We start from the raw sequence: 17798 nt of genomic DNA, 5'->3' as shown, positions 1-17798 counted from the left end.
TGCCCGACCCACTGAGTTCCTCCGGCAGTTTGTTCTTTGGTCTGTGTGACCCGTGTTAGTGTGGGGAGCGGGATTTTACACCATATTCCCGGTACAGTCTCAACAAAACACAAATAATTGTCACTTTGCCCGGACCATTGGCCCCGCTTGCAGGGCAACAGTCTGCCGGTGTTTGCCCCCCAATGTGGTGAATCGCCACCACCGTGGGCTCAGACATTTCCACAGATGAGCCCCTCCTGTCCCCACCGGGACAAACATCCTGTCCGCCCCCTCTCTCACCGTCTTCATCCTCTCCCTCCCCGGGGAACCGGCATCAAACCGACGGGCCGAGCGGTCTCCTCCTACCTCTCAGCGACACATCAGACTCCGGCCGCAGGAGACGCTTCACAAACGCCCCAACTTCCCTCGGAGGGAAATGGAAATAAATCAGAAAGCGGACATTTACTTTGACGGTTGTCCCGCCGTGACGGAAAGTTCGGGAGACGGAGTCAGCGGGGGTAACGCCCTCTCGGTTAGTCCGCCTCCGCTATTGGCTGGAAGCAGTGATTGACATCGCTTCGCACCAATGGGAATAGCGCAGCGCGTGACTCCTCTGTTGACAGCGGTGGGGGAGGGGCTGGTCACGTGATTAGTAGCCCAGCCGTTAAACCGACCAAGCTCGAGCTCACCAGCGCGCGGGGCACAAAAGGCCCCGGATGATCGGTTGAGGTGAGAAGGGATCTCCGGGTTGGGGGTCTCACCGGGCGGCGTTTCCAACACCGACTTCGGGTAGTTGCTGTGACTCCGGACTCCGTGACCCGCAATCCCGGGACAGTCCTGCTCTCTTCCCTCTCTCTCAGCCCCACCATCCGTACACGGGCCCCGGGGAGCTTCCGGCTGATGAGGGAATGGGAACCGATGGGTCTCTCAGACAGAGCTGAGCTCCAACTGTCTAAATGCAAGGATCGGGAACCCGGAGAAAGGGAACAAAATCTTTTACATCAGCTGTTGTGAAAATCACCTTTGTTCTGCCTCCAGTCACAAACAAGAGAAAATCTGCAGATGCTGGAAATCCGAGCAACACACACAAATTGCTGGAGGAACTCAGCATTAGTACTCTTTTCCATAGATGCTGCCTGGCCTGCTGAGTTCCTCCAGCATTTTGTGTCTGTTGCTTGTTCCACCCCCTCTTGTTCTGGACTTTCTACCCGTGAGAACATGTTTTGTCCCACTCTCTCTGGGTACATAATGATATCAAACACCTTTGCCCTGGGCAACAAGTAGCTTTCACATCACAAATGTGCCAGACTCCAATGAGACAGACTACTGCCCTTCCCTTCATGTTCATTGGCATTGCCATCACTGAGTTCACCACCTGGGGGAGGGTTCAGGGGAAATATTTATGTACAATACAGAAACTGGTGTTACCTGTGTGTATTGTGGTGACGCAAAAGTTACTGGAGAATTAGGAAGTGGGAAGAAGTGGAGTGATATTTGAAAATCTGACTTTTTTAAGTGTCATTTAGCAAGCAAATGACACATGGACCATGTGCAAAAGCTCTGACAAGAAAATCCATCATCACCTGTTACAGGCCTGCAACATAGGTTGTGTGAGAGTGTAGATGAACTTAAACAAACCCAGAGGAGATCAAAGTTCTTATAGACAGTGATTTGATAGCTGTTAAAATGAATACCTCTCTATATAAAATTCACTGTGCACATGTGGGAAAATTGCATAATACAAGCTTTATGTGCACACTGGTCATTACAAATTTGAGGGGAGATTGGTGGGAAGGTGGGAAGACCTCCAGTGTCCTTGATGCCATGACGTACAAGATGTGCATCCAGCTGCAGCTTGTAACCCTGCAGTTTAAGGAGTTGGAACTTGAAATGGATGAATTCCGGATCATCCAGGAGTCGGACGGGGTGATAGATATGACATGAAGAGAGGTGAGTTACACCCAAGGTGCAGGACACAGGAAACTGGGTGAGAGTCAGGAAGGGGAATGAGGTTAAATAGCCATCGCAGAGTACTATTGTGTCCATCCCGCACAACAACAGGTGGACCACTTTAGAAACTGTTGAGATTACCTGGCAGAGAAAAATCAAAGGGGTGATAGGGGATTCGTTAGTTAGAGGAACAGAACAAGAGGGGACTAATAATCCAGTGGTAAGGCTCGCTAGTGCTAGTGATGGGGGGAGGGGTGGTGTGGTTAAAATAAGTTGTAGGGGAAATGGGAGCCAGAATGACAGAACAGATAGTGGAGAGGGTGAATTGAATGGAATTGACTTTATTGCATACATCCTTCATATACATGAGGAGTAGAAATCTTTACATCTCCATCTAAATGTGCAATGTGTAATTTATAGTCATTTATAATAAATAGTTTGTACACAGGACAGTCAATATAACATAGAAATTGAATTGTATCAGCATGAATTAATCAGTCTGATGGCCTGGTAGAAGATGATGTCCCGGAGCCTGTTGGTCCCTTTGCTGTGGTACCGTTTCCTGGATGGTAGCAGCAGGAACAGTTTGTGGTTGTGGTGAATTGGGTCTCCAATATCCTTTGGGCCCCTTTTACACACCTGTCTCTGTAAATGTCCTGAATAGTGGGAAGTTCACATCTACAGATGCACTGGCTGTCCGCACCACTCTCTGCAGGTTCCTGCGATTAAGGGAAGTACAGTTCCCATACCAGGCAGTGATGCAGCCAGTCAGGATGCTCTCAATTGTGTCATAGAAACATAGAAACATAGAAAATAGGTGCAGGAGTAGGCCATTCGGCCCTTCGAGCCTGCACCGCCATTTATTATGATCATGGCTGATCATCCAACTCAGAACACCGCCCCAGCCTTCCCTCCATACCCCCTGACCCCCGTAGCCACAAGGGCCATATCTAACTCCCTCTTAAATATAGCCAATGAACTGGCCTCAACTGTTTCCTGTGGCAGGGAATTCCACAGATTCACCACTCTCTGTGTCCCTGTAGAAAGACCTTCGGATTTTGGGCCCCATCCCCAGCTTCTTCAACTATCTGAGTTGAAAGAGGTGCTGCTGTGCTCTTTTTACAACACAGCCGGTATGTACAGACCATGTACATGAAAGATGGCAAATGGAGTTTAATGCTGGTAAGTGTGAGGTGCTACATTTTGGTAGGACTAATCAAAATAGGACATACATGGTAAATGGTAGGGCATTGAAGAATGCAGTAGAACAGAGGGATCTGGGAATAATGGTGCATCATTCCCTGAAGGTGGAATCTCATGTGGATAGGGTGGTGAAGAAAGCTTTTGGTATGCTGGCCTTCATAAATCAGAGCATTGAGTATAGGAGCTGGGATGTAATGTTAAAATTGTACAAGGCATTGGTAAGGCCAAATTTGGAGTATTGTGTACAGTTCTGGTCACCGAATAATAGGAAAGATGTCAACAAAATAGAGAGAGGACAGAGATTTACTAGAATGTTACCTGGGTTTCAGCACCTCAGTTACAGAGAAAGGTTGAACAAGTTGGGTCTTTATTTTTTTGGAGCTTAGAAGGTTGAGGGGGTCTTGACAGTGGAATTTAAAATTATGAGGGGGATAGATAGAGTTGACGTGTATAGGCTTTTTTCATTGAGAGTAGGTGAGATTCAAACAAGAGGACATGAGTTGAGTGTTAGGGGGCAGAAGTTTAGGGGTAACATGAGGAGAACTTCTTTACTCAGAGAGTGGTAGTTGTGTGGAATGAGCTTCCAGCAGAAGTGGTAGAGGCAGGCTCGATATTGTCATTTAAAGTAAAATTGGATAGCTATATGGACAGGAAAGGAATGGAGGGTTATGGGCTGAATGCAGGTTGGTGGGACTAGGTGAGAGTAAGCATTCAGCATGGACTAGAAGGGCTGAGATGGCCTGTTTCCATGCTGTAATTGTTATATGGTTATATGTGAGATCCTTGGTGATGTTTATGCTGAGGAACTTAAAGCTGTTCACCTTCTTAACCCCAGATCCATTGATGTCAATAGGGGTTAGCCTGTCTCCATTCCTCCTGTCGTCCACAATCAGCTCCTTTGTTTTTGTGACAATGAGAGAGAGTTTGTTTTCTTGACACCAGTCAGATGTTGTTCAGACCTCAGACAGAGTCAGCAATCAAATGGTTGAGCATGGTGCGATGAATGTGCTGAGCTGTGTGTATCACAATGCAAGAAGCATCGTAGGAAATCCAGATGAGCTCAGGACAGGGAATTATGATATTGTAGCCATTATTGGGACTTGGTTGCACCAAACAGTCTGAGGGATTTAGAGGAACAAATTTGTAGAGAGATTGCAGACCATGACAAGGAACAAAAGTGTGATTTTAACTTTCCATATATTGACTGGGACTCCCATACTGTAAAAGGACTCAAGGGGGTAGAGTTTGTCAAATGTGCCCTTAATCAGTTTGTAGAATTCCTGACGTAGAAGTGTGCGATGAGCTGTTAGGAAATGTTCCAGGGCTGGTGACAGAAATTAGTGATCATAATGCAATGAGATTCAAAGTAACTACGGAAAACGAGAGGTGTGCACCACGGGTTGAGATTCTAAATTGGAGAAAGGTCTATTTTGATGGTATCAGAAAGGATCCGACAAGTGTGGTTTGGGACAGTCTGTTTTCTGGCAAAGGAGTACTTGGTAAGTGGGAGGCCTTCAGAAGTGAAAATTTGAGGGTGTCTAGTTTGTATATGCCTGTCAAGATAAAAGTTGAAAGGTAACTGGCACAGGGAACCTTGGATATTTTGTTCCTCCAAATGCGTCAGAATGTTGGGTGCTACCAAGGTTCATTAATGACTACAATATCAAAATTCCACCCCCGAGCTGATCCAACTTTTTTTTAGTTGTCTTCTGTGGTTTCTGAAAGCTTCCCAATAGTTTTTGCTTTTTTGTTTGCCCTCTCTTTGGCTTTTATGTTGGCTTTGTCTTCTCATTTCATCCACAGTTGTGTCCTCCTGCCTTTCCAATGCTTCCACTTCTTTGCGATGTATCTATCACTCAGCTCCCGAATTGCTCCCAGAAACTCCAGCCATTGCTGCTCCATTGTCACTCCTACCTTTTCCCTTCCAACCAAGTTTAGCCAGCTTCTCTGTCATAGAAACATGGAGAGGTTCAAACGGAAACAGACTATTTGGCCCATCTAGTCAATGCCGAAAAAAACTTTAAGCTGTCCAATGCAACTACCTGCACTGGGACCATCGCCCTCCATACCCCCACCATCCAGGACCCATCCAAACTTCTTCTAAATGGCGAAACCGAGCTCATATTCACTACTTGCGCTGACATCTCATTCCACACTCTCACGACCATTTCAGTAAAGAGCTTTTCCAAATGTTCCCGTTAAATTTTCACCTTCCCCACTTACCCATGACATCTGGTTGTCATCCCACCCAACCTCAGTGGAAAAAGCTGCTAGCATTTACCCTATCTATACCCTCATAATTTTGTATACTTCCAACAAATTCTCAAAGCAATGTATAATTTCCTTGTTTATGTTTAGAGCCTTTTTTAGGTGTATGAAATGATGAGGGGCATTGATCATGTGGGTAGCCAGAGGTTTTTTCCCAGGGCTGAAATGGCTAACATGAGGGGAGATAGTTTTAAGGTGCTTGGAAATAGATACCGAGGGGATGTCAGGGGTAAGTTTTTTACACAGAGAGTGGTGGGTGCGTGGAATGCACTGCCGGCTATTCGTGTGAGAGTGTTTCAGTTACTGTGGGGACAGGAACCCATGCAGCTCAGTGGGAACAGGGAATAATACCAGCGCAGAGAGTCAAACTGAGCTGGGTTACAGATCGGAGATGGCAGAGAGGTCCAATTCTTATAGAGACAGGAAGAGCATCAGAGAATTTGATGGTCATTCCAGGTAACAGCACTGTGCCCAGTTAGAAGATGATTTCTCTCTCTGACTTGGGTAACAGTGAAGTTGAACAGAGTGATGCCAGATCACACGTTGACAACTCAAGTGACCTCATCTGAGATATTGTCCGACACCCATTGATGGATTTTGTAAATATTTTTACAGGTTAAACATGACAAGGAATTTGTCTACTGGAATCTCGAACACAACATGCCAGTTTTGCTGTCTCTGTCCAGATAATTTAAGAAGAGGAGCAAGGGATTCACTCGATCATCCTTCCTACTCAGACTGTGAGGAGGGATTCACTCGGTCATCTGACCGACTGGCACACCCATCATTTTACACAGTGGGGGGTGGAGGGAACCGATTCACTGAGCAAACAGTGGGAATGGATTCAGTCGGTCATTTTAACTGAAGGTACATCAGCAAGTTCACACCGGACAAGGCCATTCACCTGTTCTGTGTGTGAGAAGGGATTCAGTTGGTCATCCCACCTGTGGACACACCGGTCAGTTCACACTGGGCAGAGGCTGGTCATCTGCTGAATTTGTGGGGAAGGATTCACTCGGTCATCTGACCTAATGGCTCACCAGCGAGTTCATACTGGAGACCGGCCGTTCACCTGCTCAGACTGCGGGAAGGGATTCACTCGATTATCCCAACTGAAGGTACATCAGCGAGTTCACACTGGAGAGAGGCTGTTCACTTGCTCAGTGTGTGGGAAGGGATTCACTCGGTCATCCACCCTACTGACACATCAGTCAGTTCACACTGGGGAGAGGCCATTCACCTGCTCAAACTGTGGGAAGGGATTCATTTCCTCATCCCACCTGAAGGTACATCGGCGAGTTCACACTGGGGAGAGGCCATTCAGCTGCTCAAACTGTGGGAAGGGATTCACTTCCTCATCCCAACTGAAGGAACATCAGCGAGTTCACACTGGGGAGCGGCCGTTCATCTGCACGAACTGTGGGAAGGGATTCACTCGATCATCCAGTCTGAAGGTACATCAGCAAGTTCACACTGGGGAGAGGCTGTTCACCTGCTCAAACTGCGGGAAGGGATTCAGTCAGTCATCTGAACTGAAGGTACATCGGCAAGTTCACACTGGAGAGAGGCCGTTCACTTGCTCAGTGTGTGGGAAGGGATTCACTCAGTCAGCCAACCTACTGTCACATCAGTTAGTTCACACTGGGGAGAGACCGTTCACCTGCTCAAACTGTGGGAAGGGATTCACTTCCTCATCCCAACTGAAGGTACATCGGCGAGTTCACACTGGGGAGAAACCGTTCATCTGCTCGGACTGTGGGAAGGGATTCACTCAGTCATCTCAACTGAAGGTACATCGGCGAGTTCACACTGGGGAGAGGCCGTTCATCTGCTCGGACTGTGGGAAGGGATTCTCTCAATCATCCAAACTGAAGGTACATCAGCGAGTTCACACTGGGGAGAGGCCGTTCACCTGCTCTGACTGTGGGAAGGGATTTACTCGATCATCCCAACTGAAGATACATCAGCGAGTTCACACTGGAGGGAGGCCATTCACCTGCTCAGACTGTGGGAGGCGATTCACTCGGTCATCCTTCCTACTGACACATCAGTCAGTTCACACTGGGGAGAGGCCATTCACCTGCTTGGACTGTGGGAAGGGATTCACTTGCTCATCCCACCTGAAGGTACATCAGCGAGTTCACACTGGGGAGAGGCCATTCACCTGCTCGGACTGTGGGGAGGGATTCACTTGCTCATCGCAACTGAAGATACATCAGCGAGTTCACACTGGGGAGAAGCCATTCACCTGCTCAGACTGTGGGAAGGGATTCACTCGGTCATCCCCCCTAATGACACACCAGCGAGTTCACAGTGGGGAGCGGCCATTCACCTGCTCAGTCTGTGGGAAGGGATTCATTCAGTTATCTCAACTGAAGATACATCAGCGAGTTCACACTGGAGAGAGGCCATTCACCTGCTCAGAGTGTGGAAAGGGATTCACTTCGTCCTCTCAACTACTGGGCCACCAGCGAGTTCACACTGGAGAGAGGCCATTCACCTGCTCAGTGTGTGGGAAGGGATTCACTCGGTTGTCTCATCTTCAGAGACACCAGCGTGTTCACACAGGGGAGAGGTCGTTCACCTGCTCAGTGTGTGGGAAGAGATTCAGTCGGTCATCCAGCCTACAGAGACACCAGCAAGTTCACACTGGGTAGAGGCTGATCACCTGCTCGGACTTTGGGAAGAGATTCTCTCAGCCATCGCCACCAAATGTCCATCATTGAGTTCACACTGGGGAGAGGCCGTTCACCTGCTGGGAATGTGTGAAGCAATTCGCTCAGTCATCTAACCTTATGTAACTCTCGTTTCAGCTAGCAGCTTAATATAGGGGGTGATAGCCCCCCAGCCTGGCCAAATTTAAGAAAGATCATTTAGGTGGATGCTGCACGATGTGTCCCCTGTTACAAATCAGTACCCCAAAATAACAAACGATACATAATATGCGATTAAACGATTGGGCTTTGTAGTTCTTTCTTTGACTATAGGGCGAGTAAAAAAAAATAATGAAGAAGAAAAAGAGCCCACTCTGTCCATTCATGTCTTCTCATCTCTCCCCAGCAAAATACAGTGAAAATCTCTCTTCCAGACTCACAAGAAAGAACAACATTTCTCTCATTGGATAGCCCTGCACTCCAAAACCCTGTTATCTCTAGTCATAACCTAAACATTACTGCTACAGAGAAACCATTACCTCAGCAGTGATACATTGCAGAGAGGCCATTCCATTAGCAGTGAAACCTTACAGCATGTTACACTTGTGATACCCTACCGGGTTCACACTGAGGAGAAAGTTTTAATAAGCTGCATGCTGGATATTTGTCCATCACCGTTGCTGAATGCAATTTCGAGAGTGACTGTCGGTGCTGAACTCTGCAATTATTGCTGCTGCTCACCACACCCAGTCTGCACCCTGGTCACTGGGCATGGGAGCAGTTTCCTCTGCTGCATATTCACCTTTAATGGGACTGGAGTGGAGAGCGGCCAGTGAAGGAGTGGAGCTTTGAGGCTTTGGCTCGAGATGTTTCGGCGAGCAGCGGCAGAGGATGAGCTTGCTCCCAGTAAGGTAAGGCTGGGTATGTTCCTTTAATTATTTTGATTAACTTAGGAGTTGGTAATGCAGGCAGTAGATAGGGCAGTCCAGTGCTCCGATTGTAGGATGTGGGAAGTGAGGGACAGCACAATTGTCTCTGATGACTAAACCTCAGGGATCTGTACTGGGTCCAATGTTGTTTGTCATATATATTAATGATCTGGATGATGGGGTGGTAAATTGGATTAGTAAGTATGCAGACGATACTAAGATAGGTGGAGTTGTGGATCATGAAGAAGGTTTTCAAAGCTTGCAGAGAGATTTAGACCACTTAGAAGAGTGGGCTGAAAGATGGCTGATGGAGTTTAATGCTGATAAATGTGAGGTGCTACATTTTGGTGGGGCTAATCAAAATAGGACATACATGGTAAATGGTTGGGCATTGAAGAATGCTGTAGAACAGAAGGATCTGGGAATAATGGTGCATAGTTCCCTGAAGGTGGAGTCTCATGTGGATAGGGTGGTGAAGAAAGCTTTTGGTATGCTGACCTTTATAAATCAGAGCATTTAGTACAGGAGTTGGGATGTAATGTTGAAACTGTATGAGGCATTGGTAAGGCCAAATTTGGAGTATTGTGTACAGTTCTGGTCACCAAATTATAGGAAAGATGTCAATAACATTGAGAGAGTACAGAGGAGATTTACTAAAATGTTGCCTGGGTTTCATCTCCTAAGTTACAGAGAAAGGTTGCATAAGTTAGGTCTTTATTCTTTGGAGCGTAGAAGGTTGATGGGGGACTTGATAGAGGTATTTAAAATTATGAGGGGGATAGATAGAGTTGTCATGGATAGGCTTCTTGAGAGTGGGGGAGGTTCAAACAAGAGGACATGAGATGAGAGTTAAAGGGTAAAAGTTTAGGGGTAACATGAGGGGAACTTCTTTACTCAGAGAGTGGTAGCTGTGTGGAACGAGCTTCCAGCAGAAGTGGTTGAGGCAAGTTCGATGTTGTCGTTTAAAGTTAAATTGGATAGATATATGGACAGGAAAGGAATGGAGGGTTGTGGGCTGAGTGCAGGTTGGTGGGACTAAGTGAGAGTAAGAGTTCGGCATGGACTAGAAGGGCCGAGATGGTGCCTGTTTCCGTGCTGTAATTGTTATATGGTTATATGGTTAAACCTGCAAGAGGTGCATCCAGCTACAGGTCTTGTCAATCCGAGTTAGGGAGCTGGAGCTGGATGAACTTCGGACCATTCGGGGGGCGGAGGCAGTAATAGACTGGAGTTGCAGGGAGACAGTCAGGAGACAGGTAACTGGGTGACTGTCAGGAGAGGGAAGGGGAATAGACAGAAAGAGCAGAGCACCCCTAGTGGCCGTTCCCATCAACAATAAGCGTACCATTTTGGATACTGTTGGTGGGGACAACCTGCCATGGACAAGTTGTAGTGGTTGTGTGTCTGGCACCGAGACTGAACTCTCAGCTCAGAAAGGAAGGAGGGAAAAGAGAAGAGCAGTAGTGATAGGGGATTTGATAGTAAAGGGGACAGATAAGTGGTTCTGTGGGAAAGATCGAGAATCCCGGATGGTCTGTTGCCTCCCTGGTGCCAGGGTCCACGATATCTCGGATGGAGTTCTCGGTATTCTCAGGAGAGAGGGTGAGCAGCCAGATGTGGTGGTCCATGTGGAGACCAATGACATAGATAGGAGTAGGGATCAGGTCCTGAAGAAGGAATATAGGGAGTTAGGGGAAAAAGTTAAAAAGCAGGACCTCAAGGGTGGTAATCTCAGGATTGCTGCCTGTGCCACGAGACAGAGAGGGTAGGAATTGGAAGTCATGGCAGTTGAATGTGTGGCTGAAGAGTTGGTGCAGGGGGCAGGGGTTCAGATTTCTGGATCATTGGGATCTCTTCTGGGGAAGGTCTGACCTGTACAACAAGGACGGGCTGCACCTGAACTGGAAAGGGACCAATATCCTGGTGGGCAGGTTTGCTGGAGCTGTTGGGGAGGGTTTAAACTAGTTTGTCAGGGGGGTGGGAATCAGAATGTGAGTGCAGAGATGAGGGTAGAAGGAGAAGGGCATGATGCTGTGTGTTCTGAGTTGGTGAGGAAGGACAGGCAGGGGACAAAACATACATGTAGCCAGTTTGAGGGGTTGAAGTGTGTCTATTTCAACGCTGGGAGTATTAGGAATAAAGGGGATGAACTTAGAGCATGGATCAGTACATGGAACTACGATGTTGTGGCCATTGCTGAAACTTGGCTGGAGGAAGGGCAGGATTGGCTGATGCAGGTACCGGGGTTTAGGTGTTTTAAAGGAATAGGATGGGAGGTAGAAAAGGGGGAGGGAGTAACATTACTGGTCAGGGATAGTATCACGGCTGTAGAAAGGGAGGATGCTGCAGAGGGAGTGTCCACTGAGTCGGTGTGGGTGGAAGTCAAAAATAGGAAGGGATCAATCACTGTGCCGGGAGTGGTCTATAGGCCCCCAAATAGCCCTCGGGACATCAAGAAGCAGATAAGCAGGCAGATTTTAGAATGGTGCAGGAAATACAGGGTTGTAGTTATGGGTGATTTCAACTTCCCTCATATTGACTGGCACCTCCTGACTGCAAGGGGGATAGATGGGGCTGAATTTGTCAGGGGTGTTCAAGAAGGATTCCTGACACAGTATGTGGACCGTTCGACGAGAGGAGAGGCCATACTGGATCTAGTTCTGGGTAATGAACCTGGTCAGGTGGCAGACATCTTGGTGGGGGAGCATTTTGGTGAGAGTGACCACAACTCACTTAGCCTCAGCATAGCTATGGAAAAGGATAAAAACAGACAAAATGGGAAAGTGCTTAACTGGAGAAGGGCTAACTATGAATGGATGAGGCAGGAACTAGTGAGAGTAAATTGGAAACAGGTGTTGAAAGGTGAAAGCACAGAAGTAATGTGGAGGAAGTTTAGGGACAACTTGTGCTGGGTTCAGGATAGGTTTGTCCCACTGAGGCAAGGAAAAAATGGTTGGAAAAGGGAACCGTGGCTGACGAAACACGCGAGGCAACTCGTCAAGCGGAAGAAGGAAGCAGATGTTAGATATAAGAAGCAGTCAGAGCCCTGTTGGTCGCTTTTCGATTGCTCCTACCTTGTTTACTTAATTGTCTCTACCAGTCTTTTTTTTTGAAACCTTATTATAAAACTTCAATACTGCTTTACTGTGGCTGGGAAAAGAACCAAAGCGTTTGCAAAAGAAAGAGAAACAGAAGATGAATCCGCAGTCACTTTGGATTCAATCAGTGACTTCCTTAAACGGCAAAAGTAGGAATTCTGTGAAGAGTTTCAACAGCTTAACAGCAAATTGGATACAATTCAGTGAACTTTATTTGAGCATGAGAACCAAATTCAGGAGAATACTGTGAAGCTGAGGACGTTGAAGATACAATTAAACTCTGCAAAGAGTTATCTTTATCCAATGATAAAATGCTGAGAAGGATCATCAGTCTCGAAAATAAAAATAGGAGAAATAACTTGCGAATCCTGGGTCTTGAAAAATCAATTGAAGGAGCTGAGCCTACGAAGTTTTTTTGCAAACTTTCTGAAGCAGCTTTTTCCTGCTTTATTCACTTCCGAGCCGAAGCTCGATGGAGCTTTTTGCTCTCTGGCTTTGAAGCCATTGTCCTTGGCAGTGAAACCCAGATCGGTCAGACTAGCCTTTCATGAATTTCGTATTAAGAACCTTTTAATTCGCCATACCCAGAGACAAGGAATGATCGATTTCCAAAATTACAAGGTTAGATTTGTGGAAGACTATTCACCTGAAGTTTTGGCTGATCGCATGAAATATAAAGAAGTTATGTCGGAATTTTATGATAAAGGGTATAAACCATCTCTTCAGTTCCCCGCACGTCTGAGTATTGTTTTGAAGAACGGATTGCGAAAAAGAATAAATTCAGTTGAAGATGCAAAGGAGTTTCTGAAGGATGAATTCTAAAACTGTTATACTTATTTGATCAAGTTTTTTTCTTCTGTTAATATGAATTTGAAATAAGGTTACGTTTTGGCTGTTCATATATTGTCTTTTGTTATATATTTTTTGATACTACTTTATTTTATCCCTTTTTGAGGCTTTATTTTAATACAGCTTTCTTTGAATTTGTTTAAAGTGATCCTTTCATATTTTCGAATACTGAGTTATTTTGCTTTTTATGTTGTGTCTTGGTAGGGACATAATGACCTTGCAGGACTGGAGTTTTTTTTCTATCAGCCGGATTTTTTGGGGCCGGTACTTAGTTCTTAGCTCACTGACTGTCTATTGGTCAGCTTTCTCGCTTTGGGTAGGGGAGGGGGTAGGGCCTATTTCTCTCTGGGAGCTGTGTTGGGTTGAATATATGATTGTTTGTTTGAATACCTTACTTTACGGTTTGCTTTCTAGTTTTAATAACTTATGGCCAGATCTTTTAATTACATGTTGATTGGTATTTAAAATGGTTCGAAATATTAACCTGTTTAGTTTGAATGTGAAAGGGTGAATCACCCCACCAAAAGGAATAAAGTGTTTGCTTATATTAAAAAAATGAAAGCACCCATTATTTTTTTTACAAGAAACACACATACGCAGCTGTGATACCTTACGTTTTTTTTTTACTGGGTGGAAGGGTATGCAATTCTACTCTTCGTTTAACGCAAAATCACGTGGAGTTTCGATTTTTGTAGATACTACAGTTTCCTTTATTCAGCATAACGTTGTTTCGGACCCTAATGCTCGATTTGTTATTGTATCAGGGAGTTCAGACAGTAAGTTGATTGTTTTTGCTCATGTTTATGACCCCAGCGTAGATGATCCAGGATTTTTTGAACGTCTATTTTCATATTTGCCAGATTTGTGTACCTACTCCCTTGTGATGGGAGGAGATTTTAACTGCTGGTTAGATCCAGTATTTGATCGCTCATTTGTTAAACCAGCCACACTTAATAAATCAGCTTTGTTTATCCAATCTTTTCTAACTAAATGTGGTATAGTTGATGCTTGGCAGTTTCTGCATCTGACGGACAGGGAGTATTCTTTTTTCTCTCATGTCTATCATTCTTATACCGGGATTGACTTTATTTTTATTGATAGTCAAATGATTCCATTAGTTCGATCAATTGAATATAAAGAGATTGCTATCTCTGACCACTCTCCTGTAATTCTATCTTTAAATCTTCCTGGTACTATCCCCATGAGTAGATTTTGGCGATTTAATTCAACTCTGTTATCCGATGAGGATTTTTAAAAAAAATTATGGAGAATCAAATTACTCTTTATTTTTGAAGAAAATACGTTGGAAGAGGCGTCTAGCCTGATTATATGGGATACTTTTAAAGCATACATCCGGTGTCAAATTATTTCTTATACTGCAAACATCATTAGAAAAGCTAACAAAGAAAGAAATGAATTAGCCAATCAGTTAAAGCAACTGGAACATAAATATGCTTCTGTACCTGATCCTGAAACATATAAGAGACGTATTGAAACTAAAACTAAATATGATCTTCTTTTAACATATCCAATTGAAAGCCAACTTTTAAAAGATAGAAGTCAACTTCATATTCACGGAGATAAAACTGGTAAGCTACTGGCTAATCAATTGAAGCCATTTTCAGCCAAGCGGCAAATTAAAGAAATACATAAAATTAATGGGGACATGACAACTGACCACCTTGAAATTAATGAACTTTTAGAGAATTTTATTCTAAATTGTATAGATCTGACTCTGTTAATGATAATATTGCAATGAATAATTTTTTAGATCAATTAAATATTCCTAATCTTTCGTTAGATGATCGTAGGCAATTGGATCAACCTATTTCCCAGGATGAAATTGCTCAGGCTATTTGAGAATTGCATTCTGGGAAATCCCCAGGACCCGGTGGATTCTCTGGAGAATTTTATTAGGCTTTTTCCTCCTTGCTTATACCACATTTATGTTCTACCCTTACAGGAAGGAAGACAACCAGAGTCTTTTTACGGAGCTTCCATTTTGCTCATTCTCAAAAAGAATATGAATCCTACTAAATGCTCTTCGTATAGACCTATCTCTTTACTCAATTTTGATACTAAAATTTTATCTAAAGTGCTGGCTTGAAGATATATCTTGCACATGCACCAGTCGTGCATGCAGCCTGGTACAGCCAATCCGATCTATTCTTCTTACTTTTTAATTTCCGTTATTTTTTGTATTTTTTTTCTCACGGTAACACGTCGAAGCTGCACGCTACCTAACATGCTGGTAGAGAGAGTTTTCTTTGGGTTTTCTTTAGCACTGGAAATGGTTACATCCCGACACGCTGGACAGAAGCAAGGTCGCATTGTATATTTCACGGACCAGCAAACACCGTCCGGCTCAGCGAACAGAGCGATGGACACCCCAGCTGAAATCCGGAGGAAAACACACAGAGGGGGATCACAAAGCCGAGGAAAAAGGACCGGGTCGAGACAACAGAGACTTTTGGAGAAGAGGAGTTCGGTGGGTAATACCGTTCCGGCTGACCGGAAGTGCACTGAGAGCGGTAAGCGCAAAGGAGTTGGGTGCTTACTGATCTGGCTAACAACGGATAGTGCAATCCGGGGTATATTATGATCGAGGAACGTGTTTGCAGACTGGATATTGAACTTTTTACTGTTGGACTTTGGCCACATTCCACCGTGATACAACACTTGGCAGCACGGGAGGTCGTTCCTGCCTGTGGCCATCGAACATGCAGCTCCTCCCGTGGAGGGTCAGACACCCTGAGCCAATAGACTGGTCCTGGACTTATTTTCCATCTGGCACAGTTTGCATTTTGGTGTTTGATTGTTGTGGTTTTTTGTATTGCTATATTTACGCTCAATTCTTGGTTGGTGCAGCTGTAACGAAACCAAATTTCCCTCGGGATTAATAAAGTATATCTATCTATCTATATCTATATTGATAGGTTGCAAAACTGGGCTGAGAAGAGGCAAATGGTGTTCAACCCAGATAAGTGTGAGCTGGTTCATTGTATTAGGTCAAAGATGATGGCAGAATATAGCATTAATGGTAAGACTTGGCAGTGCGGAGGATCAGAGTCAAGTCAAGGCACTGTATATTGTCATTTCCACCATAACTGCTGGTACCGTACACAGTAAAAACGAGACAATGTTTTTCAGGACCATGGTGCTACATGAACAATACAAAAATTACACTGAACTACGTAAAAAAACACAAAATTACACGAGACTCCAGACCTACTGAGGACTGCATAAGGTGCACAAAACAGTGCAGGCATTACAATAAATAATAAACAAGACAGTAGGTTGGTGTCAGTCCAGGGTCTGGGTGTTAGTGTGGGGAGCGGGATTTTACACCATATTCCCGGTACAGTCTCAACAAAACACAAATAATTGTCACTTTGCCCGGACCATTGGCCCCGCTTGCAGGGCAACAGTCTGCCGGTGTTTGCCCCCCAATGTGGTGAATCGCCACCACCGTGGGCTCAGACATTTCCACAGATGAGCCCCTCCTGTCCCCACCGGGACAAACATCCTGTCCGCCCCCTCTCTCACCGTCTTCATCCTCTCCCTCCCCGGGGAACCGGCATCAAACCGACGGGCCGAGCGGTCTCCTCCTACCTCTCAGCGACACATCAGACTCCGGCCGCAGGAGACGCTTCACAAACGCCCCAACTTCCCTCGGAGGGAAATGGAAATAAATCAGAAAGCGGACATTTACTTTGACGGTTGTCCCGCCGTGACGGAAAGTTCGGGAGACGGAGTCATCGGGGTAACGCCCTCTCGGCTGGTTCGCTTCCGCTATTGGCTGGAATCAGTGATTGACATCACTTCGGACCAATGGGAATGGCGCAGTGCGTGACTCCTCTGTTGACGGCGGTGGGGAGGGGCTGGTCACGTGATTAGTAGCCCGGCCGTTAAACCGACCAAGCTCGAGCTCACCAGCGCGCGGGGCACAAAAGGCCCCGGATGATCGGTTGAGGTGAGAAGGGATCTCCGGGTTGGGGGTCTCACCGGGCGGCGTTTTCAACACCGACTTCGGGTAGTTGCTGTGACTCCGGACTCCGTGACCCGCAATCCCGGGACAGTCCTGCTCTCTTCCCTCTCTCTCAGCCCCACCATCCGTACACGGGCCCCGGGGAGCTTCCGGCTGATGAGGGAATGGGAACCGATGGGTCTCTCAGACAGAGCTGAGCTCCAGCTGTCTAAATGCAAGGATCGGGAACTCGGAGAAAGGGAACAAAATCTTTTACATCAGCTGTTGTGAAAATCACCTTTGTTCTGCCTCCAGTCACAAACAAGAGAAAATCTGCAGATGCTGGAAATCCGAGCAACACACACAAATTGCTGGAGGAACTCAGCATTAGTACTCTTTTCCATAGATGCTGCCTGGCCTGCTGAGTTCCCCCAGCATTTTGTGTCTGTTGCTTGTTCCACCCCCTCTTGTTCTGGACTTTTCTACCCGTGAGAACATGTTTTGTCCCACTCTCTCTGGGTACATAATGATATCAAACACCTTTGTCCTGGGCAACAAGTAGCTTTCACATCACAAATGTGCCAGACTCCAATGAGACAGACTACTGCCCTTCCCTTCATATTCATTGGCATTGCTATCACTGAGTTCACCACCATCAGTCACCTGGGGGAGGGTTCAGGGGAAATATTTATGTACAATACAGAAACTGGTGTTACCTGTGTGTATTGTGGTGATGCAAAAGTTACTGGAGAATTAGGAAGTGGGAAGAAGTGGAGTGATATTTGGAAATCTGACTTTTAAGTGTCATTTAGCAAGCAAATGACACATGGACCGTGTGCAAAAGCTCTGGCAAGAAAATCCATCATTACCTGTTACAGGCCTGCAACATAGGTTGTGTGAG

The 17798-nt window shown here is 45.7% G+C and overlaps 1 protein-coding gene across 5 annotated transcripts; it reads left to right on the top strand.

The window, feature by feature from the left end:
• Window positions 1-636: 636 nt before the first annotated feature.
• On the top strand, window positions 637-15811 carry LOC140208702 (uncharacterized). 5 transcript variants are annotated; one of them, XR_011888878.1, is made up of 3 exons: window positions 637-708; window positions 6016-8965; window positions 15213-15811. XR_011888878.1 is itself a non-coding variant. In XM_072277578.1 (3 exons), the coding sequence occupies exon 3, from the start codon at window positions 6432-6434 to the stop codon at window positions 8055-8057; it is 1626 nt and encodes a 541-aa protein (XP_072133679.1). In that variant the 5' UTR covers window positions 679-708; window positions 2973-3111; window positions 6016-6431; the 3' UTR covers window positions 8058-11989. The 5 variants fall into 5 exon arrangements, 3 of the variants coding, with proteins under 3 accessions (XP_072133677.1, XP_072133679.1, XP_072133678.1); XR_011888879.1 differs by lacking the exon at window positions 15213-15811 and adding an exon at window positions 12084-13466; XM_072277578.1 differs by lacking the exon at window positions 15213-15811 and adding an exon at window positions 2973-3111 and having other exon boundaries at window positions 679-708; window positions 6016-11989.
• The last annotated feature ends 1987 nt before the right edge of the window (window positions 15812-17798 follow it).

Source organism: Mobula birostris, chromosome 13, assembly GCF_030028105.1.
Source record: "Mobula birostris isolate sMobBir1 chromosome 13, sMobBir1.hap1, whole genome shotgun sequence".
In the NCBI taxonomy this organism is placed as follows: Eukaryota; Metazoa; Chordata; class Chondrichthyes; order Myliobatiformes; family Myliobatidae; genus Mobula; species Mobula birostris.
Note: the sequence above shows the minus strand (reverse complement) of the source record. Positions and strands in the feature narration are given on the sequence as shown.

Excerpts from the sequence above, each read along its gene's own strand:
- LOC140208702 (XM_072277576.1), top strand. The coding sequence starts at position 6,432 with ATGGCTCACCAGCGAGTTCATACTGGAGACCGGCCGTTCACCTGCTCA.